At 39.5% G+C, this 26,007-nt stretch overlaps 1 protein-coding gene across 1 annotated transcript in view; it reads left to right on the forward strand.

The window, feature by feature from the left end:
* Positions 1 to 26,007, forward strand: part of LOC126094810 (ionotropic receptor 93a) — a 155,040-nt gene that overhangs the window by 74,510 nt on the left and 54,523 nt on the right. The window contains exon 6 of the mRNA XM_049909383.1: positions 21,217 to 21,407. Coding sequence (XP_049765340.1) covers positions 21,217 to 21,407 — 191 coding nt within the window. The remainder of the gene's footprint in view (positions 1 to 21,216; positions 21,408 to 26,007) is intronic.

Genomic DNA, 26,007 nt, shown 5'->3' on the forward strand with positions numbered 1-26,007 from the left:
AAATCAAGAACGCATTCCACATTTTTTAAAAAAATTATGTCATCTTCTTTTTCTGGTGAGGGAACCAACACCAAACTAGCCAAACAATGAGTGACAAACTTTGTCGAACCACTGGACGCGCCACGTGTAACAAGCGGCCGGTAGCAGAAGCTGCAAACATCGCTGTCCGCGCGCAAATTTAAAATAACTCTGTCCATACCTTCATTTCACAAGCTGTAGCTTCCACTGAATTAGGTTTCGCGCTTAGCATCGTATTGAAACATTTTTTAAATTATGTATTTAAGAAATATTAGGATTTAACGGAATAATGATGATGAAGACAATTTTGAAAAAAAAAATTTTTTTTTGTTTGGTAACTGAAAAACAAGTGGACTTTATTTGGTTTCACCTATAAGAAATCATAATTACCATCCCAGAGGAATAATTACCCTCTTATCTCCATGTTGACAACTACTGTTCTAGAAGAATCAGTTGAGAATGTGAGCCTCATTCAAGATTTGCGGCACCCAGGCAGTGTGGTGAGTGAGACAGCATGTCATCGTTTTTTCATGAAACTGAACGTAATGACAATGCTGCTAAAAATTGAATTTTTTCTGTTGGGACTGTAAGGTACAACCCTTACAGAACTTTCTCAAATGATGAAACAGAAACGTAAGACTGAGAGATGGGATTTCAGTTTTGGTGATGCTGGAGCTGTACTTGATCTTGGACTCTCAGACTATTTCTTTCAAATGAGAAATATAAGGTGTAGGGAATGACCCGTCTGACAATTTATTAAACAGAACCCAGCGGAAAACAAACAAAAACACAATAACGGTCTCATAAGGGAGGGGGATAAAATAATAAATGATTGACACCTGCTAGCAACTTTTGCGAATGAGCATTTTTCAAGTTTTGTAGAGAAATACTACAAAATCTCCCAAAAAATAACACATGTAACTGGTTACCCAGTAATTACAATAATACGAGTGTTATTACCAACTGTTGTGCTGCAACAGTGAGTACAGAGCGTATGAGCTCCCTTAACAAACATAATAAATGAGTAATTTGCAACAGGGTATTCTCCACAGAAGTACATGAGGCAGCTATAGCTGAATTCGCAGAAGTGTACTTCATACACTTTACAACAATTAATGTGTCACAGGCAGATCCTTTGTAAGGTTTTTGATGCTGGTGATCATAAGACTATTAAAAAAGCTCGTATCATTATGATGAAGAGGTATAGCTAATAACTAGTTCCGAGCACACCTAGCAGGCAGGGTACAAAGAGTACAGCTAACACAACCTAAAATAACACTAAAATTTTAGTGAAACACTTACCACAAGCAAAATACAGTAAAATGGGAATTCCTCACGGTGCACATTGAGTCCAACACAGTTCCTTATACACGTAGCAGGTTTCGCAATAGTATTAATTACGGGGAAAAATTGTCTTTGTTGATGACAGCACTGGAAAACCAAACTCACTGGAGAGAAAGCAATGATGTTCGTAGTCTGTGATTATAGACCATTTGCTTGACAAACTATTGTAATCTTGGCTTTTTTTGATTATGTAAACAGAATTATATGCGCTTCGCGCACTATTTGCCACCATAACATTCCACTAGTCTGCGTTTAAGCATGTATATTTTAAGGCTTGACGGTCGATGTGACTTCATAAGTTTTATTAATTTATTAGATACTTTTTATTAGTTTACAGTTTTTATTAGTTTTCATTAGTTAGTTTTTTTGTCGTCTGCAACGGAAGACATAGAATTTGTACTGTATGTTATGCATTTCTGATGAAGCTAAGATCGATTATCCTAATTTGTAAGCAACATCATTGCACTCGTATGAAAACAAGTTTCAACTGATTCAGTCGTCATTTTATGACAGACATCGATGACATATTCGGCGGCAAAGTGCAATGGCACTGGCGCATTTGTGCTCCTAGTGACTAATTAAAAAAAAAAAAAAAAACAAGTGCGAGGGTTACTGGAAACTTCGATAAATAAATACACATTACAGCAGCATTTGGTGGTTTTGTGATGCCGTTCTTTAACTTAATGTGGATTGTATCTTATAGGGGTACACCGTGTAACGAAAACTAAATTTCTAGAAATGAGTATTTATTCTCGGCTGACGTGTTGTGAACACACAAAGACACTTGCAAACAGAATGTCAACGACACATCATGCAGTTAGAGTCCTATTGTCAGTTTGTAGCAGCCAGCGCCACTTAGTCACATACTATCCACGTATACACTCAATTCTTCGCTGTAGAGTCCTTTAATGGCAAACAAACAGACAAAATGTGGACGCTGTTTGTTAACTATAGAAAAGGGCCACAATAATTATAGCCAAAAATTGTAATCGGGCTCATTGTAAAAAAAACAGTTGATACATTTAAAAGTCAGGCGTATCTCTGTGTAATTAATGTCCTAAATCGAAAACTTTCCTCATACTAGACTAGACCAGTGCGATGGTATAGCGGTAAATAGTGCATCGAGGCGTATACAATTTTTTTAGGTAGTCAAAAAAATCCAAAGATTAGATCAGGTTGTACAACAAACGATCTGTAAATACAGACTACAAACGATGTTGCCTTTTCTATAGTGCGTTGGTTTTCCAGCGCTGTCATCAGGAGACGATTTTTACTCAATGACTAACACTGTAGGGATATCCTTTGATGTATACGTTAGTGGCAGATCAGACAAGATCAGTTGTATACCGTTCAAAGGAGTAATCCTGGCATTTGTCTTAGTCGATAAAAGAAACAGTTAAGTTCAGCTACCTTTGCTCTTCGTTTAATTTCTGGTCTTGGAAACAAGCGAATCAACCTCCTGACATATTTTGCATCTTTCCACGCAACATTGTCTTATGGAATAATTTGATGAAGTAACTCACCAGCTAGGAAGAAAACACTTATTGCGCAAAAGGGAGCAATAAGAATAACATGTGGAGTTCACCAGCGGTCGTCATGTAGGTAACTGCACAGTCAAAATGCATGTATTCGCTGTTCGCTATTAGAGGACAACAGTGATGTCCATACCTACAACACTAGAGAAGAGCATAACCATTATTGCCCATTATGAAAGCTGCCACGCGAGCAGTTCAATACGAAGCAACATAAAATTTTTACCATTTTCCCAGTAACGTAAAATGTCTGTCAGGTAGCAAAGCGAGTTTTAAATCTAACCTAGAAAATCATTTCTTTTGGACAACTCCTTCTACTCCATGGACGAATTTCTATTTCAAAACTGGTAGGACAAAAAAAAAAAAAAAAAAAAAAATCTGACGAATGCGAGTAGGACACGCGCTCTGAGGATATCGCACAAACTTAATTATGTATATGGATAATGATAATAATTTCATGTGGTTCGTTGGCCTGGTGCAAGTCTTTCCACTGGAACCCATTTCAACGACTTGCGTGCCCCTAACATATTTATCCAGCCTGGGAAAGGGGACCTATGGGACCTATACTTTGACGTGGAACCCGAACCACCTGTTGTTTCTGACGACTGCTCATACAGTTGAGAACTGAAGGCTAGGTTAGAAGGAATACTGAAAAAGTCATCGAGTAAAACGAAGTAATATTTGGCACTCCCCAAGGAAATGTTATAGGCTCTCTGCTGTACTGACCTACACAAACGACATAGGAGACAATCTGAGCTGTCCTCTTACATTGTTTTCGGATGATGCTCTCATTCACCGTCATGTTAAGTCATCAGAAGATCGAAACCAAACGTAAAATGATTTACATGAGTTATCTGTGTGGTGCGAAAAGTGGCAATTTACTCTAAATAATCATAAGTGTGAGGTCATTCACACGAGTACTAAAAGAAATGCGCTGAATTTTGGTTACACGATAAATTACACAAATGCAAGGACTGTCAAATCAACTGAATACTTGAGGATTATAATTAGGAATAACTCATGACAAGACCTGTCGCAATGCAGAACACAAAGTGGGTGTTTTTTTGTTTTTGTTTTTAATTGAAACGATCACATAGATAATGTCGTGGGGAAAGCAGACCAAAGACTGCGATTTATAGGCAGAGCACTTAGAGAGAGCAGCAAGTCTACTAAAGTGACGGTTTGAACCACATTTGTCCGGCCCCTTCTGGAAAATTGCTGTGCGGCGTGGGATACGTATCAGATGGGATTGACGGTAGACATCGAAAACGTTCAGAGAAGAGCAGGTCGTTTTGTAATACAGCGAAATAGGGGAGAGAGTGCCACTGACATGAGACGTGAACTATGGTGACAATCATTAAAGCAAAGGCGTTTTTTGTTGCTGCAAGATCTTCTCGTGAAATTTCAATCACCAACCTTCTCCGCAGGATGTGAAAATGACACTCCTGGAAACGACCGATATTCCTGAACAGAACTTGCAAAAGTACACCAACTTACGATTTTTTGTCTGGTAATTTTGCAGGGTGTACACAGAGCGAGGAGACAGTCTTTTAGATAATTTATACTCAGAGACAGTTTATATACATAACATACTTTTTTCTTCGTTGTGGTCTTCAGTTCAAAGACTAGTTTGATGCGGCTCTACATGCCACTCTATCCTGTGGAAGCCTCTTCATCAGCGAATAACTGTGCAGCCTATATCCTTCTGAATCTACTTACTACATTCATCCTTTGTTCTCGCTTTACAATTTTTATCACCCACAGTTCCCTCCAGTTCTAAACTGATGAGCCCTTGATGTGTCAGAATGTGTCCTATCAACCAATCTTTTCGTCTTGTCAGATTCTTTTCTTGACTGTTCTATTCAGTAACTCCTCATTAGTTACATGATCTAACCACCTAATCTTCAGCATTCTTCTGTAGTACCACATTTCAAAAGCTTCTATTCTCTTCTTATCTAAACCGTTGATCGACCATTTTTTACTTCCATATCTAGCTACACTCCGTACAAATACTTTCAGAAAAGACTTCCTAACACTTAAATCTGTATTCGATGTTAACAAATTTCTTTTCTTCAGAAACGCATGTCTTGCCATCGCCACTCTACATTTTATATCCTCTCGACTTCGGTCATCATCAGTTATTTTGCTGCCCAGTAACAAAACTCACGTACTATATTATATGTTTCGTATCCTACTCTAATTCCCTCAACATCACATAATTTAATTCGACCACATTCCATTATCTTTGTTTTGCTTTTGTTATATCTTCCTTTCAAGACACTGTCCATTTCATTCAGCTGCTCTTCGAAGACCTTTGCTGTCTCTGATAGAATTACAGTGTCATTGGCAAACCCCAAAGTATTTATTTATTCCCCTGAACTTTAATTACTACTCCAGATTTTTCATTTGTTTCCTCGCTTATGTCTTACAGCTAAGAATGAAATGTGTACCTACAAATTATGGATAGGGACTAAGCACTAAATTTGGAGAATGAAAGGTGTGACTGAAATGGAGATATGACACAGAAAAAAAAAATAGGAAAAGGCTAGAGAAAGGGGGTTCAAACGCTCCATATAGTGGTCAAGATTTAGGTTAGTTAGTTACACGTTTCATACATCATTTGAACAAATCTTTTATAGAAATGTTGTGAAACGCGTCGATTTACATGATATGTTTCCATGTGCAGTTTTAACACTAATTAACACATTATTTTTAGTCCTACTCTCTTTTTTTAGGGTTTCGTACTCAGTCGATAAAAACGGAACTCTTGTAGGATCACTTTGTTTTCCATCTATCTGCCTGTCCGACTGTTAAAACCCCTTCTTTCTCAGAACGGGTACATATATCACGTTGAAATTTATGTCACATACTATGGTCTACGGCCCCTTTTCGGTGTGATAAATTTAAGCTTCTAAGTAAATGCAGTCAAAAGATGCTCACTCCTCAAAATCTACAGGATACTTACCGTTGACCAAGAATTTTAAAATTTGACAAGGAGCAATATGTTACTGGAGTAGTAACGGAAAAGTCTGAAAATAATTAATTTTCAATTATATCACATTAAAAACCTTTTTGCCATTTGTTATCCATCTGTCTGCCGTCTGTTAAGATCCCTTTTTCGCAGGAATGGGTAGAGACATCAAATTGAAGTTTGTATCAAATACTGAAGTCTATGGTCGCTTGACGGTGCAACTAATTTATCTAAAATATTTTGATACTCTCAAACTCATCAAAATCTGCGGATGAACTATGTATATACATGCGGGTCTGGTGGTCTAGCGGTGAAGCGCGTGCCTGGAAACAGAGAGGGATCGAGTCCCTGTCGGACCACGGATCTACATTTACGTGATAACTCTGCAATTCATATTAAGTGCCTGGCAGAGGGTTCATCCAACCACCTCCAACATTTTTCTTTACCGTTCCACTTTCGAACGGCGCGGAAAAAACCAGCACTTAAATCTACTCTGATTTCTCTTATTTTATCGTGCTGATCATTTTTCCCTCTGTAATTTCTGTGTGGATGATGTGTTCTTTGCTTTTATGCAGCGGATCTACAAACCATATATAACTATTGTTTAAAATATTGAACATGACCTTGTATACTGCAAGAGATTTGGCTGTTTTTCACCTTTTCATCACGAAGACAACTGCTGCTTTTTGCTTCTGGAAACAGTTTGCTCTCTGACTACAGGCTTTACCTAAGTTTATGTTAATGACTTAATTTGTTGACTTAGACTGTAGACTAGCTTCAAATTTCCACCTGATTTATGCATACGAAGGTGTGTTCGAGCGTATCTACCAGTCTGCATAGATTGCAGTTCAAATTTTATGTTATACAGTTTTTCGCCAGTAGTTATTGTTCCGTTTGCTTAATCATATCTAAATGGACTTATTGTCGAACCTAATGTTCAGGGCCTGTCTAAGGCCCAAGTGACACAAACCGCAGCTTGGTGTACTAAGCTGAGAGGGGAAACGCATTGGCAGTTGCGAATATGAACCATCTTCGGCTGTATATTATAATGACGACAATGAAAACTTGTGCCGGACCCGGACTCAAACCCGGATTTTCTGTTTTACGCGAGAGGTCGCCTTAAACGCTTCGGCTACCCGTACGTGAATCGCGGCCAGACCCTAACTTCCATATGTCGTCATCCTTGTTTTACAACCTGCACTCGTACTATGCTTATATTCCCGTCCAGGAAGGATGTATTTATTGAGAGTCGAGGGCTGGTATTGGCGAATTTCGTGTATGATTGCTGTCCATGACGTATTACCAATACCAGTAGCAGTTTGGGACACCAAGCTCAGAGAGGCGTCAGACATAGGCGTACCACAATCAGTAGCGGAAACTGACGCCGTTGAAAGTATACTAGGGAAAAAGGGGGAGGGGCCCCAAATAATAAGTCGCTTTTGTGGAAAAATATTCTCTAACGGCCCTGCTAATATCATATTGATGTTGTTCTTCCGCTCCTTGTTCAGTCCAGAATACAGGACATCTGTCTTTATTCTCAACTTCGTTATGCAGTACGAGTCGCTTCTGTGAAAAGTAAGTTGAAACATTAAAATCAGTTGTTGTTTGCTGAAACCTTGAATGGTTTCTCAGCCGAGAACCTCCTTTCATTGAGTTCCCTGTGTATGTTTGCAAATCATTACCAAGCGTGGCAGTTAAACTAGAACAACTGTTTCCGAAGAAACTTGTGTTAAGTGCGACCTACAGCAGCCCCGTTTCGTCCTCAAATTGACCCAGAAAATCGATGGCGGGCGTAAGTACACGAAACGACGCTTGTATTTCAACACTGTGTACGGAGCACTCGTCAAACACGAACTCTCTCCGGAAACATGCGATGATGTAGTGCGGGCATCTGATAAAATATTTTCCGTCTTCTTCTCTATGAATAAAAGAGAGATATTCAGGGACACGTTACTAGGGTTGCCAACTTTACAACAACCCCAGTAAGAGACAGTAGCGACAATTCCAGATATTTACGCCCATGAGCCGTTATTTTATTAAGGGAAGGACATGCACAATTTAGTAAACCAGAAAGCTTATGTTATTCAAACTGATTAACATAAGCTTTCTGGTTTTAATAACTACGAATGTAAATCTACATAACTTACTTAAATACTTACAAAACATTCGAGATGTTAAATATTGAACACTAACATATCTCATTCTAGCCTGAGGCTAATCTCTTAAATCCCGTAACTACCTATTTCTTTTGCTTTGGTTAGGGTTTCTTGTCGTTTTTCGCAATTTCGTTGATCTCCTGACAACTGTGACTAAAATTTATTAATCACACATTTCGCCTTGAACGAATTGTTATTGACAGGTGCTAGCAACGGATATTTCTTTTATCATGTTTCCAAATTAATACAGACGTTTAACTCACGAGGTGAACTAGGCCTTATTAATTCGATGTTAATCTTATTCGCACAATAAACAACTAATGTCGAGTGTCGGCTGTTGACGATGGACGTTATAACGATCATTTCCTTACTGGCAGATAAAAAGAGACAGCAATACTTAAATTAATGAAAGATAAGCTGTTTATGAGCATGAATTTGCCTCGGGAAAGACATTACAAATGTGATGGCACGATGTGGTTAGAAATTTTACACATTTCCATATACAGCTAATGTTTTTATAATATTGAATTATTGTTCCCTTTAAACCTGTAAGCCATCGCTGTTCTATTCTTCCGATGTACCAGTCCTTGGTACGAGGGGTGTTTGAGTCCGTGCAAAAATAAAAACTACTTACGTGTTTAAGGGAAAACTTTTTTATTTTTCGACATAGTCTTCTTTTAGACTTACACACTTCGTCCAACGCTTTTCTAATTTGTTGATCCCTTCCGAATATTAGGAATTATCCAAGTCTGAAAAACAGCTATTAATTGCTGCAATCACCTCCTCGTTTGAATAAAATCATTGTCCCACCAGACATTTCTTCAAATTGGGGAGCAAACAGTAGTCCAAGGGAGTCAAGTCTGGAGAATAGGGGGTATGTGAAACGAGTTGGAATCCCATTTCCATTAATTTTGCGACCACAACTTCTGAGGTGTGTGCTGGCGCATTATTGTGATGGAAAAGGACTTTTTTGCGGTCCAGTCGCCGGCGTTTTTCTTGCAGATCAGTTTTTAAACGGTCCAGTAACGATGAATAATATGCACCTGTCATAGTTTTAGCCTTTTCCAGATAGTCGATGAGGATTACCTCTTGCGAATCCCAAAAGACAGACGCCATAACCTTTCAGGCCTAAGGAATGGTCTTCGCCTTTTTTGGTGCAGATTCTCCCTTGGTAACCCATTGCTTAGATTGTTGTTTGGTTTAGGAGTATAGTGATGTATCAATGTTTCATCCACAGTGGCAAAACGATGCTTAAAGTCCTGCGGATTCTTCCTGAACAGCTGCAAACCATCCTTGCAACACTTCACACGATTCCGTTTTTGGTCAAGCGTGAGCAATTGCGGAGCCCATCTTGCGGATAGTTTCCTCATGTCCAAATGTTTATGCAAAATATTATGTACCCGTTCATTCTAGATGCCCACAGCACTAGCAATCTCACACACCATATCTCTTCTGTCATCCATCACCATATCGTGGATTTTATCAATGATTTCTAGTGTCGTAACCCCCATAGGGCGTCCAGAACGTTCAGCATCACTTGTGCCCATATGGCCACTCCGAAAATTTCTAAAGCACTTATAAACTGTTCTAATCAAAGGTGCAGAATCACCGTTATGTTTATCAAGCTTCTCTTTAGTCTCCTGATGCGTTTTGCCTTTCATAAACTAATGTTTAACCACCACACGAAATTCTTTTTCGTCCATTTTTTGACAATCACTCGACTTCCTTGATTCGCACGATTGCCAAACACAAATAAATAGACCAATATGGGTGAAACTTGGTGTGCGTTCTTTCCAAAGATGCTACTAACTAAACATGACCTCGATACACACCGGTGGTGCCATCTCTCGGACTTTGCACGGACTTTTCAAACGCCCCTCGTAGCTATTGACCTTCGTCGCTGTTTGAAGGCTCGTTGACCGTGAAAATACAGTTGTGAGTTCCATGTAGTTTGTGGTAATAAATATTCGATTGGACTTCGTAAAAACCAGATCCACAGGTTCGACTTGTGGAGGATAAAATATTTAAACGACACGCCACGATTAGCACTCTATCACTTTGCCTGCAAACGATGTGAGTAAAATTTCCAATACATCTACCTGAAAAATATAAAACCATTAAACAGCTTGAATAAGGTGATATGAAAAGGTTTATTACAGTAACTGCTGATACCGATAGTTATGACTGAAAATTATTATTATTCCATAAAGAATATACAACATAGGGATCCTGATAACATACACTTAGTACATTGAATGCTAAAAGAGAAAAGAAACATCAGAAGAGCAAGACCACCTACAATAAATCAGACCTTAAGGCAGATATCGATAGTTGACAATATGGCGGCGATCGTGGGGGAAACAAACCAGCGTGCTTGTGTTTCCATAACGCGTGTGTGTAACATTGTATACGTGACGTTCACGAGAAGCGAAAGCATTTATTACAAGCTGTTATTTATGCTATATGCTGTGAATGTCGTCAAAAACGCTACGCTAGTATTTATTTTCTAGATTCTGTAGTACGTTCGGCATAATGTAAAGTGTAAACTGTTCTTGCGATGGGTCGTAGCTGTTGTGTACCGGGATGTAAATCCGAATACGGCAAAACATACGATACCTCAACATTTAAGTTTCCCAACGAAACCGCATTGAGGAACAAATGGATTAAACTAATTCATAGGGATAATTTTTAAGTGAACAATAAACCTAAGTTTGTGTTAGGGAAGACATTTTTCCTGCGGAAAATAGTGAACCAATACGTGTGCCACGAAAAATACCAAAACTAACAAATGATGCATTTCCAACCATCTTTCCTAATCAACCTTCTTACCACACAGTACCAGTTCCCTAGCAAAGGAAGAATTCTGAAGATCGTGTTCAACAGCTACTGGAACGTAATGAATGTAGTTTCAGTAAGTGGTGCGAAAATGACAATATACCTGACCTTCAGTATTTTAAAAGCGAAGTGCAGAAAAGGAATATTTGTCCATTTACAATTTTAGTAGAGGATGACTACGTATCTTTCATTAAATTAAAGCATGATTCAGTCAGTGATGTGCCATTAGTTTCAGTGTGCTTCAAGATATCAAGTTCCTTGGAAGTAAAAGTGTTTCACAAAAATGTGTGTTTGCCTATGGAAACCTTGAAATGGATACTACAGTCTGGGGAGGAAGAAAACTTGAAATGTGACAAGTGGACGAAATTTGATAATCTGGTTTCACAGATAAGTCTACTGGCACCATCGACAAGATTATAATTTTAGTCAATGTTCTCAAACAAGCACTAAAAGCTTGTAGTGATTTTGATGCTGAAATAGCACCTAAAATAGAATTTGTTTTGGAGCAATTACAACTCGCATTAACAAAGCAATGTAGATATTCTCCTGAGCTTTTGATATGGGCAGCAACCATTTGCTTCCCATTGCCTGGTGCCTACCATCACTTGAGAAAAACAAATGTGTTAACATTACCTCATCCTGTCTATTTAAGGCAGTTTCTACGCAAAATGGGTCCAAACAAACCTTGTATTGGTCCATCACAGGTAGCTTTTTTGAGGGAAAAAAATAAATTTCTTCAGGGAAGTGACAAGGTAATTTCAGTGATGCTAGATGAAGTTTATGTTAATTCAAAATTCTCTTATAAGGCAGGAAAGATACTTGGTGTTGCTGAGAATACTTCAGATACTACAACAGCAGGTACAGTGCAGGTTTTCATGGCATCATCTTTACATTCTGATTATAAAGAAGTGATAGCTCTCTTTCCTGTAAAAATGTTAATGCTGATACTCTACTGAAAATGACAATTGATGTATTAAAGTTAATGCATGAGCTTCAGTATGATGTTATATGCCTGTTAACAGATAACCATAGCACTAATAGGAAAATGTATCAGCTTATGTGTGGTGGCACTTTACAGCTGTGTATTACAAATCCAGTCGCTCCATCCAAATTTCTCTTTCTTCTGTTTGACTATGTGCACTTGCTTAAGTGTATCAGAAATAACTGGTTGAATGGAAAAAATGAATCCTTCATAATGCCAAATATTGAGGATACATTTGCTTTCCTCAATACCTTTCTACACAGTGATGAAGGGAATGCTGCATGTGAATATACTGTCAGTGAAGCAAAGTTTTCAGATTTGAGGAACCTGTTTCATTCTGAGAAAAATAAATTGTTGAAACTTGGCCCAAAGCTAGCGAGAAAGGCAGTATATCCAACTTCTATTGAGAGACAGAATGTTACCCTTGCTCTCAATGTTTTTGATTCTAAAAATGTGGCAGCACTAGAAATTTTGAAAAGTCAGGGGATTGTGGCACTATTCAGTTTTTGAAATTAATCATTAAATGGTGGACTGTTTCTAATGTATAGCATCCCATGAAAGGCAAATACATATCAGATGATAATTCTACCCCAATCACTGGACCTACTGACTCCAAACTTGTGGTTCTTGAAAATTTGAAAACATTTCTTGATATCTGGCATGCATTGCCTACTCATGGAAAATTAACCAATGAAACATTTACTGCTTTCTCTCACACACTTGCAACAACAGTTCAGTTATGCAGATACATTTTTAACACTTACAACTGGTCCTATATTCTTACAGCAAAATTACAAACTGATGCTTTGGAAGCAAGATTTTGAGCTTATAGAAGGCTAAGTGGCTGCACATATAATGTTTCAGTTGAGCAAATCTTGGAATCTGAGAGGAAACTGAAAGTAATAAGTCTACTAAAGCTCAGATCTACTAAACATGGTGAATTTACATTAAATGATTTTGCAGCAAAAGCAAATTACAGCATAAAACACCAAACGTATGAAAATTCAGATAAATTAGAACCTGCTCTAGAGGAACTAGCAAACATTCCCATGATGGATGAAGACTTGAAAGTCTTGGTTTGTATTGCTAGCTACACCAGCAAAACAGTGCTTGAGAATCTACAAAAAGGTGGAAAATGTTCAGGCTGTGAAGAAATGTTGCTGACACAGGATGAAATTTTGTTGCAGTGTGAAACCAAAGAACTCCTTTCCTATTTCAACCAACTGAATCGTGGGGGATTGATGTGTACTTCTTCTATAATGATTTCCTTGTAATATATATAAACGTTTTCAAGTTCTGATTAGCAGCACATATGAACCAGAATTCCTAAAACTTGAAAATCAGAGAGATGCAGTACTTGCCTTAGGAACTGAATTGTGTAAAAATGCCGTTAGTAACCTCAGTGATGTGTGCAAATGTGGCATTCCTTTAAAGACAATAATCAAGAAAATATTTTTATTAATAATTACACAAAACTGTTGAATGAAAAGTGTTTTTCAAAGGAAATTGCTCGAACACAAGTCAAACAAAGAAGAGGAACTCATAAAGACATTGCAGCAAAAATAACAAAACGCAAAGTGGCCAAGCTGAGCAGCAAATAAATCCAACAGGTACTCAAAATCAAACACTTCTAACATATTACGTAATGACAGTGACTAGAATCAACTGCATATTGTTTAATACAATTTTGAGCTTTAGTTACACGACTCATTTATTATTGCTATGTAGCTTCTATTGTGTAAATTATTATTAGAGTCCAAATATGCCATTTACATGTGTTTTGTAGCAGTTTTTCGGATTTGATTTTGAGTTACATCTCATAATTTTACTTTGTCATAGTTTCTATTACGTAATTTGTGGCTTTAGTGACAACTTTTTATTTAAGTTTGAAGATAGAAAAATACATAACAATACATTTCTTATGCAATTTAGAAGTTACTTTCCATTTATGAAGTTTGTAAATTATTCGTATTAGGGTAGCGCCGAAATACTTGGGCTAAGACGTCCGCCATCTTGGTTTCTGCGTTGTGCTCTGATGTATTACAGGTGGTCTTGAGAAGAGGAAGTCTCCGCTTTCTTCACAAACCATTTGTTTCTTTAGAAAAATGAACGTAGCTTCTTTACAGAAGTTTGCCTTTTACCTTTCATGTAAACTGTCTTTGAATTACAATTAAAATTTGTTAGTTCCATGAACCATGGACCTTACCGTTGGTGGGGAGGCTTGCGTGCCTCAGCGATACAGATAGCTGTACCGTAGGTGCAACCACAACGGAGGGATATCTGTTGAGAGGCCAAACAAACGTGTGGTTCCTGAAGAGGGGCAGCAGCCTTTTCAGTAGTTGCAAGGGCAACAGTCTGGATGATTGACTGATCTGGCCTTGTAACAATAACCAAAATGGCCTTTCTGTGCTCGTACTGCGAACGGCTGAAAGCAAGGGAAACTACGGCCGTAATTTTTCCCGAGGGCATGCAGCTTTACTGTGTGATTAAATGATGATGGCGTCCTCTTGGGTAAAATATTCCAGAGGTAAAATAGTCCCCCATTCGGATCTCCGGGCGGGGACTACTCAAGAGGATGTCGTTACCAGGAGAAAGGAAACTGGCGTTCTACGGATCGGAGCGTGGAATGTCAGATCACTTAATCGGGCAGGTAGGTTAGAAAATTTAAAAAGGGAAATGGATAGGTTAAAGTTAGATATAGTGGGAATTAGTGAAGTTCGGTGGCAGGAGGAACAAGACTTCTGGTCAGGTGCCTACAGGGTTATAAACACAAAATCAAATAGGGGTAATGCAAGAGTAGGTTTAATAATGAATAGGAAAATAGGAATGCGGGTAAGCTACTACAAACAGCATAGTGAACGCATTATTGTGGCCAAAATAGATACGAAGCCCACACCTACTACAGTAGCACAAGTTTATATGCCAACTAGCTCTGCAGATGACGAAGAAATTGAAGAAATGTATGATGACATAAAAGAAATTATTCAGATAGTGAAGGGTGACGAAAATTTAATAGTCATGCGTGACTGGAATTCGGTAGTAGGAAAAGGGAGAGAAGGAAACGTAGTAGGTGATTATGGATTGGGGCTAAGAAATGAAAGAGGAAGCCGCCTGGTAGAATTTTGCACAGAGCACAACTTAATCATAGCTAACACTTGGTTTAAGAATCATGAAAGAAGGTTGTATACATGGAAGAACCCTGGAGATACTAAAAGGTATCAGATAGATTATATAATGGTAAGACAGAGATTTAGGAACCAGGTTTTAACTTGTAAGACATTTCCAGGGGCAGATGTGGACTCTGAGCACAATCTATTGGTTATGACCTGTAGATTTAAGCTGAAGAAACTGCAAAAAGGTGGGAATTTAAGGAGATGGGACCTGGATAAACTGAAAGAACCAGAGGTTGTACAGAGTTTCAGGGAGAGCATAAGGGAACAATTGACAGGAATGGGGGAAAGAAATACAGTAGAAGAAGAATGGGTAGCTTTGAGGGATGAAGTAGTAAGGCAGCAGAGGATCAAGTAGGTAAAAAGACGAGAGCTAGAAGAAATCCTTGGGTGACAGAAGAAATATTGAATTTAATTGATGAAAGGAGAAAATATAAAAATGCAGTAAATGAAGCAGGCAAAAAGGAATACAAACGTCTCAAAAATGAGATCGACAGGAAGTGCAAAATTGCTAAGCAGGGATGGCTAGAGGACAAATGTAAGCCACAGCTGTAAAATACTAACACGAATTCTTTACAGACGAATGGAAAAACTAGTAGACGCCGACCTCGGGGAAGATCAGTTTGTATTCCGTAGAAATACTGGAACACGTGAGGCAATACTGACCTTACGACTTATCTTAGAAGAAAGATTAAGGAAAGGCAAACCTACGTTTCTAGCATTTGTTGACTTAGAGAAAGTTGACTGAAATACTCCCTTTCAAATTCTAAAGGTGGCAGGGGTAAAATACAGGGAGCGAAAGGCTATTTACAATTTGTACAGAAACCAGATGGCAGTTATAAGAGTCGAGGGACATGAAAGGCAAGTAGTTGTTGGGAAGGGAGTAAGACAGGGTTGTAGCCTTTCCCCGATGTTATTCAATCTGTATATTGAGCAAGCAGTAAAGGAAACAAAAGAAAAATTCGGAGTAGGTATTAAAATCCATGGAGAAGAAATAAAAACTTTGAGGTTCGCCGATGACATTGTAATTCTGTCAGAGACAGCAAAGGACTTGGGAGAGCAGTTGAATGGAATGGATAGCGTCTTGAAAGGAGGATATAAGATGAACATCAACAAAAGCAAAACAAGGATAATGGAATGTAATCGAATTAAGTCGGTTGATGTTGAGGGAATTAGATTAGGAAATGAGGCACTTAAAGTAGTAAAGGAGTTTTGCTATTTGGGGAGCAAAATAACTGATGATGGTCGAAGTAGAGAGGATATAAAATGTAGACTGGCAATGGCAAGGAAAGCGTTTCTGAAGAAGAGAAATTTGTTAACATCGAGTATAGATTTAAGTGTCAGGAAGTCATTTCTGAAAGTATTTGTATGGAGTGTAGCCATGTATGGAAGTGAAACATGGACGATAAATAGTTTGGACAAGAAGAGAATAGAAGCTTTCGAAATGTGGTGCTACAGAAGAATGCTGAAGATTAGATGGGTAGATCACATAACTAATGAGGAAGTATTGAATAGGATTGGGGAGAAGAGCAGTTTGTGGCACAACTTGACCAGAAGAAGGGATCGGTTGCTAGGACATGTTCTGAGGCATCAAGGGATCACCAATTTAGTATTGGAGGGCAGCGTGGAGGGTAAAAATCGTAGAGGGAGACCAAGAGATGAATACACTCAGCAGATTCAGAAGGATGTAGGTTGCAGTAGGTACTGGGAGATGAAGAAGCTTGCACAGGGTAGAGTAGCATGGAGAGCTGCATCAAACCAGTCTCAGGACTGAAGACCACAACAACAACAACATTTGTTAGTCAATCACTGGCATTATGTATATTAGTAGCGACGTGAGGTGTTTCTGCAAGTTATAAGTTTCTTCGTAAAGAATGAAACATCTTTTTATGAGATTTGCTTTAACGTCTATTGTTTATGCGGAATTGCAGCTGTTTCTGAGCAGCAGTCAGTACTGACTCATTTAAATAATGCTTAGTTCGTTGCTGTTGCAACTTTTTAAAAGATAAAATTTTTGTTTACAAACAGCTCTAGACAGTGTTTGACTAAAACATCTAGGCGTAACTATCCAGAGCGATCTTAAGTGGAATGACCACATAAAACAGATACTCGGTAAACCAGATACCAGACTCAGATTCATTGGAAGAATCTTGAGGACATCTAACTCTTCCACGAAAGAAGTGGGTTGTAAGACGCTTGTTTGCTCGATTCTTGAGTACTGTTCATCTAGCTGGGATCGCTAACAGGTAGGACTGATAGAGGAGATAGAGAAGATCCAAAGAAGAGCGGCGCGTTTCTTGACGGGATCGTTTAGCTGGCGAGAGAGCGTTACGGAGATGCTAAACAAACTCCACTGGCAGGCGTTACAAGAGAGGCATTGTGCAGCACGGAGAGTTTTGCTATTGAACTTTCGGGAGAGCACTTTTCAGGAGGAGTCGAACAACATATTACTTCCCCCCACATACATCTCGCATATTGACCACGAGGGGAAAATTCGAGAAATTAGAGCTAGTACAGAAGCTTACCGTCAATCATTCTTTACACATACTATTCGCGAGTGGAACGGTGTTGGGGGGCGCCGATAGTGGTACCGGACGTACCCTCTGCCACACACCATTAGGTGGCTTGCGGAGTATGGTGTAGATGTAGATGTAGAGTACACTGTATTTCGTAAATTATTTTGACAACTGACTTAGGCTAAAGGTTAAAGAAAACAAATTCACACTTCATTGCTCTGTCTTCTGATCAATAACTAATGTGCGCACCATTCCATCATTTCGAGAAACGTTTAAAAGACAAATTCGTAAACCTGATCAGATACATATACTGTAGACCTAACATTGATGTAATTTCTACAAATGGGTTAATTGACTAAGATAGACCAGCGGAAAACATTACATACTATATTTTAGCGTCCCGCAGAAACTCCATACAGAATAATTTTCTTTAACTGTCAAAAACGGGAAATGGTTGGCAATCCTACTCGTAACCGAGCTGTTGAAACACGAGAAGTTTAAGCGTCCCTGATACGAAACCAGGCACAATGAGAATAGCAACCAGGACACAAGCCGTGTTTTCTATCCATTCCTGTGAAACACTTGTGTTTTCCAACTGAAGTCTTATTAAGGAAGCCAATTTAACCCGCTTGCTGCTGTTGACTTTACACACTTTCAGAATACACTTTACTATATCTGTTCATTGTAAAATCCGCTAAATATGCCTGATACGACCAAGAGAAAAGTGAAAATCGAGTGAGTGAAATAAAAAAGGGAATTTTTTTCAGTTCAAAAGATCTTACCTTAGTTCCTGCATCCATAGACTGGATATAACTACATTTATAGAGAATGACTTTTCGGTGCGTACGGAAAATCACATGACTCTCTAAAATGCTGAAAGGGAACGAAAGCTTATGTATCGTTCTTCAGGAAAATATTCGCTGTCTGATCAAAAGTATCCGGACACTAGTTAGTGTCTGCCCTTCGTCTTTACGATGGCCTGTATTCTGCTGGAGACGATGTCTGTGGAGGAATGGCATCCCTTTTTACCTCAAGATCCGAAACCAGAGAAGGTAGTGATGTAGGGCGATGGGGTCTGCAGCAGAGTGGGTGCTCTAACCTATCCCAAAGATATTCCATCGGTTATTGGTCGGGCCACTGGGCACGCCAGTCCATTTCAGGACTGTTATTATTCGCTGATCCAAACAATCATCGTGTCCCCACTATTCCTCTACTGCACGTGGTATGCAATGCTATAAAATTTGTTGATACCCTTCTGCATTTAGAGTTTTCTCAACTGCAATAAGATGAAAACGGCCTAACCACGAAAAACGCGCCCATAGAGTACCGCAACACCACTTCCTCCGTTCTTCACCGTTGGTATCACACATGATGGTAGGTAACGTTCTTTAAGGCATTCGCCAGATCCAAACCCTTCGATCGAACGGACACAGCGCATACCGTGATTCTTCACTTCATATCACTTTTTCCTGTCATCCACGGCTCAGTAGCGTCGGTCTTTAGACCGCCTCAAGCGTTGCTCAGCGTTGGGAGCAGATATGTGCGGTTATGAGGAGCTGCTCGACCATTTTACACTAGTCTTTTTAACTCCACACGTAGTCATTTTGCTATATGGACTGCAGGTAGCAGTTTGGAACTCATGAGTCTACATCTACATACATACTCCGAAATCCACCATACGGTGGTTTGCGGAGGGTACCTCGTACCACAACTAGCATCTTCTCTCCCTGTTCCACTCCCAAACAGAACGAGGGAAAAATGACTGCCTATATGCCTCTGTACGAACCCTAATTTCTCTTATCTTATCTTTGTGGTCTTTCCGCGAAATATAAGTTGGCGGCAGTAAAATTGTACTGCAGTCAGCCTCAAATGCTGGTTCTCTAAATTTCCTCAGTAGCGATTCACGAAAAGAACGCCTTCTTTCCTCTAGAGACTCCCACCCGAGTTCCTGAAGCATTTCCGTAACACTCGCGTGATGATCAAACCTACCAGTAACAAATCTAGCAGCCCGCCTCTGAATTGCTTCTATGTCCTCCCTCAATCCGACCTGATAGGGATCCCAAACGCTCGAGCAGTACTCAAGAATAGGTCGTATTAGTGTTTTATAAGCGGTCTCCTTTACAGATGGACCACATCTTCCCAAAATTCTACCAATGAACCGAAGATGACTATCCGCCTCCCCCACAACTGCCATTACACGCTTGTCCCACTTCATATCGCTCTGCAGTGTTACGCCCAAATATTTAATCGACGTTACTGTGTCAAGCGCTACACTACTAATGGAGTATTCAAACATTACGGCATTCTTTTTCCTATTCATCTGCATTAATTTACATTTATCTATATTTAGAGTTAGCTGCCATTCTTTACACCAATCACAAATTCTGTCCAAGTCATCTTGTATCCTCCTACAATCACTCAACGACGACACCTTCCCGTACACCACAGCATCATCAGCAAACAGCCGCACATTGCTATCCACCCGATCCAAAAGATCATTTATGTAGATAGAAAACAACAGCGGACCTACCACACTTCTCTGGGCACTCGAGATGATACCTCACCTCTGATGAACACTCACCATCGAGGACAACGTACTGGGTTCTATTACTTAAGAAGTCTTCGAGCCACTCACATATTTGGGAACCAATCCCATATGCGCGTACCTTAGTTAGGAGTCTGCAGTGGGGCACCGAGTCAAACTCTTTCCGGAAGTCAAGAAATATGGCATCCGTCTGATACCCTTCATCCATGGTTCGCAATATATCATGTGAAAAAAGGGCGAGTGATGCCATCCGCTGATTTCATGCGATCTGTTTTTACAACCATCTTCAGCAATGCTCGTCAATACCTGTCCGTCGGTACATGAGGTCTGTCTGGCCTCAGTTTAGCTGTGGTTGTTCCTTCGCGTCTGAACTTCACAGTCACACCACAAATAGTCGACTTGGGCAGGTTTAGAAGTAATATACAGGACATAAAATCCCGTCTGAGACCTGCTATCATTTTTATGTTAATAATTTGCAACCAAAGCTGTACTATCGCAATAAAGTCATGAGATGTTCAACTGACTCGAACATGTTACGCGTTTCGGGATTACACCCATCATCAGACATCACAAACTTCAACTCCTTCCTAACCAACCTGGCGTACAGCCTTCACAACTCAAAGAAAGTGTCGAATAAAGATATTCGAATAAAGATATTCGACACTTTCTTTGAGTTGTCAAGACTGTTCGCCAGGTTGGTTAGGAAGCAGTTGAAGTTTGTGATGTCTGAAGATGGGTGTAATCCCGAAACGCGTAACATGTTCTAATAAAAGAGTCGATTGAACATCTCATGACTATTGTACAGCATTGGTTGCCAATTATTAGGTTTAGAAATGTCCCTGACGGATTTGTTACTGAGGTGACGTCTAGTGACTAGTTCATTTTCGAAGCACCGTGCTCTCCTGACCTACCTTTTCTGTTCTTAATGCCTCTTTACCGGCAACACAACACTCCACTCCCCAAAACCTTTTACACTGGCGGGATCACTTCTCGAGACATCTAGCTCTCAATTGCGCATTACATACTCGTTTCCGGATACCACTGATCAGACAGTGTGTATCGTGTTTGATATTGCCTTTAGTTTATTAATCAAACCGGAGGAAAGTTAGGATGATTTCCCCTAGAACTGCCCGTGACCTTGTTACAGACTCATCCCGGCTGCTGTTCGCCACTTGGTGGATTTTCATCACACTGCTGACCTCCTTCTACACGGCCAACCTCACAGCCTTCCTGACGCTGTCGCGCTTCACCCTGCAGATCACTGACCTCAAAGACATATCAACTAAGAAGGCGCACTGGGCGGCGCAGAAGGGCAGCGCCATGGAGTACCTCGTCTATGTGAGTAATCGCTCTTTTCCTCCCAAAAAACCTATTTAACTGCACTCATTAAATGTGGTGTTTCACAGCACAATGTATAAAAAGAAATCTACTTCAATAGCTACAGTGTCAAATATAATGGGGAGAATATTGGTTGCGAATATTATTTAAGTATAGGTCAGCTTCACTACATTTACATGCTGTCAATTTGTGTCATCAGGAATGTTTTCATCGCTAATTTCTCCAGTTGGGTTTCGTTACATTCTTGTAGCTTAATATACTTCTCCTATTCTTTGGTTGTCAGTTGTGTTTCCTTATTTTTTTCTTGCTTAGAAAATCAAACGCTATTGCAGCTAAACTAATGCTAGACAGAGCTGTCATCAGCTCGAGGGTTGATGTTGTTATGGCTTCCTTTGCACGCTGTGTGGTTCTTTTTGGATACAGGAGCGAGAAACGGATGCGTTCATGAACAGAAAATTTAGACGTTAATTTATTCTACATCTGATATCAAATAGTAAAAATAAGTTGCAGCGTCAGATGCTAACAGTAGATTTGAATGTAGAAATATATACAGATACAAAAGATTTATAAATCTGTTCGAATCCTGCCTCGGGCATGGATGTGTTCAAAAATGTTCTAATATATGTGAAATCTTATGGGACTTAACTGCTAAGGTCATCAGTCCGTAAGCTTACACACTACTTAACCTAAATTATCCTAAGGACAAACACACACACCCATGCCCGAGGGAGGACTCGAACCTCCGCCGGGACCAGCCGCACAGATGGATGTGTGTGATGTCCTTAGGTTAGTTAGGTTTAAGTAGTTCTAAGTTCTAGGGGACTGATGGCCTTAGAAGTTAATCCCCATAGCGCACAGAGCCATTTGAACCATTTTGAACCATTAAAGTTAGAAACTGTGTACATGTCTTGAAGCACAGTAACTCACAGAGCACAAATTACCCAGACCATATTCATCCAGTTCTTGATAATGAGAGCACTTAGTGACCTCCAGCAAACTTTAAGCGTAATTCTAAACTTTTGTTTATCTCGCTTACAAACCCACAAATTAATGAAAAGAAAACAGTTTATCAGTCACTAATTCTTCGTTAATCATGCAGTAAAATTAGTTACCAAGAATGAGGTTTTAATTTATTATTTGTTTACTACTGACTCTGTTCGCTACTCTTCTTACAGGCAGTATCCACATATATCACTGAAGATACATACAAAATTATATCACTGTCTGGCACGTAGTTTTGGAGTTTGGTTTCGACTTTTTCATTACTGTATTGGTGAATAACCCGACACTAGTAAAACCACCATAACTAGGGTTTTGCTTCTTCGACCATGAAGGTTTTACGTGATGAACGTCAAACATTTAGCACATTAACTCATTTGGAAAATAATTAGATTTTGAAGATGTTTTAGATTTCACCTGGCAGTTCAGTTCTTTAAAGAATCGGGTGGTGGTGGTAGGGATGTAGTTATCTATTTATCTTCTTCCGGCCACCATCACACAACAAACGGCTTTAATACGCATATTTCCATACTCAGTAATAACTGTACTTTCTTATGTCATTTTAGCCTTAAGTGCTCCATTATCTCCAGCATAGGTGATTTTAATTTTTTGTCGTTTTCTCGTCATTCCTTGAAAGTGTGGTATTACACAGTGACAAAGATAGCAAAATCACTCATGGTGAGGTGATAATCTAGTAAGATGTAACGAGGTACAGAATGGGAAAAGATAATTAAAAGAATCTTTGTACAACATGGAAAGGTGCTGCGGAACTGGCACTTATGCCCGCGGAAATTAAAGGTCCGAGGTTCGTGTTTCAGTCCGGCAGACAGTTTTAATCTTCCGGGAAGTTTCGAATCTGCCCACCTTAGGTCCAACCGGAACGCTGAATGGGACTGAGTGGCAACCCAAGAAAAACTGAACCACGAACTTATTGATCACACAGTTGTTGGAGTTCCAAGTTTTCATTATCTTAGAAAGGTGAGAGTACAGCTTAACAAATACCGGACTGGAAAAGGTATATAAATAAAACACGCACAAGTGGGGTTTTTGCACTGTCATTGTGTGTGACTGTGATGATTGTCAGACAATGAGCCAACCACGGTGTAAACTGAGACATAAATTCTTCAACTAAATGTATTTTATTTTTGAAAGTTAAAGTGATATTAACTTGTTGCAATTAAGACTCATGTAAAAATAAACAGTTTAGATGGGTGGAGTTACAACTCAGGTACTTATTCGATGTCCTGGAATTCTTCACTACAACAGGGCATGGGTGTATACCCATTCTGCGTGCTACGTGAATTAAGTAAAAGATATACCGATGTACGTTTTACGGCATTTTATTACTCAGAGCGACACAGGTGGTCCCTCGCGAATATCAGATTAACAGTAACCCATGAACTCTCCAACACATGACCTTATACACACTTCAAACAATTACTTCATTGTTGATGTTACAGTTCTTAGGTATTACAGTTAAAAATATCACAACATTAACTTGACGTACCTGTAGAAATGTTACAATCGCTCTTATTCGTTTCATACATTCAAACCAGCCAGGAAACAATGTTATCACTTGACTTTGTATCAAACATGCAGAATGAACAATGATCTTAACAATTTTGTTAATTACACAACAACAAAAGTAAGTGCAGTGTGCCTACTATGTTTTCGACATACATTTCATTAGATCTTTTGGCCAGTAATGAGAGTAATTCTACCTTTGACGCAGAAATTATCTTCTTGCGATTTGTTAACATGTACTGGGTTTCATTATTTTGCAAAGTCTCGTAATTATTTTGAAAATTAGTAAATTTTGGTACATACGTTAGTTACAAAGATGGATAATAGCAGTTCTCATGTTATTCCAAGCATTGATTCAAGTACTTTGACCGATAGAATGAAAATGAGCTATATGGGATAACACGATTTCCTTGTACGTTAATTAAAAAAAGAATACGACAATTACGGATGTTCCCATCAATTGACCGCGTTTCGTAGGTTTGTTATGTTTGTATTTCATATTCATTTCAATATTACATTGTTCAGAAAGTAGAGATTATTATTTCTGACTTATGATTATCTTGTTAATTGGAATCTGGGCGGTGACTTGCTCTCAATGAACAGAGAATTGTCGTAATGAGCTGTTCTACATGCTTTCCTAACCGGTGTGTTGCATTTCAAAACAAATGCCCTATAAGACGTTTTCCTGGTGTTACGAACAGTCTACATGAGGCATCCGTTGAGGTGCATCACTGGATAGAGTCTTCAGGCATTTGTAGGTAGTCTGGGTCGTTAAATGTTCGTATAGCGTAAATAGATGCAAATATATATTTTTGGTTTACATGTGTACGGAATTTGTTGTTGTAATTGATGCACATGATGACAATGAAAATACTGTGTAGCCAAGGACACGAGACAAGTTGCTCTGCTGTGCAAAGCAGCAGTGCGTGACGTCATCACTACGAAGAAACCGACTGTTTTCCCGGCTCCGTTTCGTACCACAGATAGCTCTTTGTGCCGGAAATTGTAGGCATGCCGCTATCGTTCAGATGGCCTGATACAGTTGACTCAGCCCCTGGAGACATGCCATGTTTGCACACACTGGGGGCGGTCTCCGAGGAGGCTCGTGAATTATGCAAGGCTTTCGACTGGCAGGCGTCCGAGTCGCGGGACGCATACCGTCATTATGGGCGCACGGGTAATGGCTGCCATTTACCTTCCGTGCCAAGCTGTCGGCCATTCGATCGCGGTGTGGCCGATAATGGGGCAGCCGGCAGCTTTGACTGCGCAGCACAAACAAACACGCAGGCGGGGCCCATCCATACAGACGGCAAAGTTTCAGGTCCTCATTTAAACACTGCATAAGGATCAGCACCACAAAAATTTAAAATATTGTTTTGTTTTAATCCTGTGCTGCTGGCCCCTTTATCTTCGTAAATGACGTAGATGAAACTGTTTCGTATTAGCTTATTCGGCTGAATTTTTCAGTGAACAGACTACATGAATTAAGTCTGTGTTCGTCTCTCAAACTCCGCGCACTCTCCCCTCAAAATTCCAATAACGTCCAGCCAAATGTGCGGTACTTCTGTTGACAAAAACTCTAGGACTTTTCTTTTAAAAGTTAACGGAATTTTGGCGATTTGAAGTGAGTTCGTTTTTGCGGAAAGCCGATATTTTCCACAGCTCGTTTTGCCTAGACGTAGACCCGTACAACGGGAAGGCAGTGCGCAACACTCTATCTTCAGGTGTCTTCCGTATCAGTGACAACAACAGATTGGAATCGGAGTTGGATTTCTTATATGAGACAATGAAATCCAACGCCTACGACCGTTTCTTCCATAGTCAGGACTTGCGAACGAAATTTCATTAGTTATGTTAATAACGAAGGGCGAGGAACCATCTTCTCACTCTGTTAGTTTACTGCTCGTTTCCAGAATCACAGATCGCATTAGCAAAATTCTACGTCAAAGTGATATAATACCACGTTTTTGAGCCAGAAGAATATATACATTTCCACTGTCCACATAATAAAATGTCACAAGTAGGAATATTCCGTGACTTATCCAGAGTATTTGATTGTGTGAATCATAACATTATG

The sequence above is a fragment of the Schistocerca cancellata genome, chromosome 8, assembly GCF_023864275.1.
Source record: "Schistocerca cancellata isolate TAMUIC-IGC-003103 chromosome 8, iqSchCanc2.1, whole genome shotgun sequence".
Lineage (NCBI taxonomy): Eukaryota > Metazoa > Arthropoda > Insecta > Orthoptera > Acrididae > Schistocerca > Schistocerca cancellata.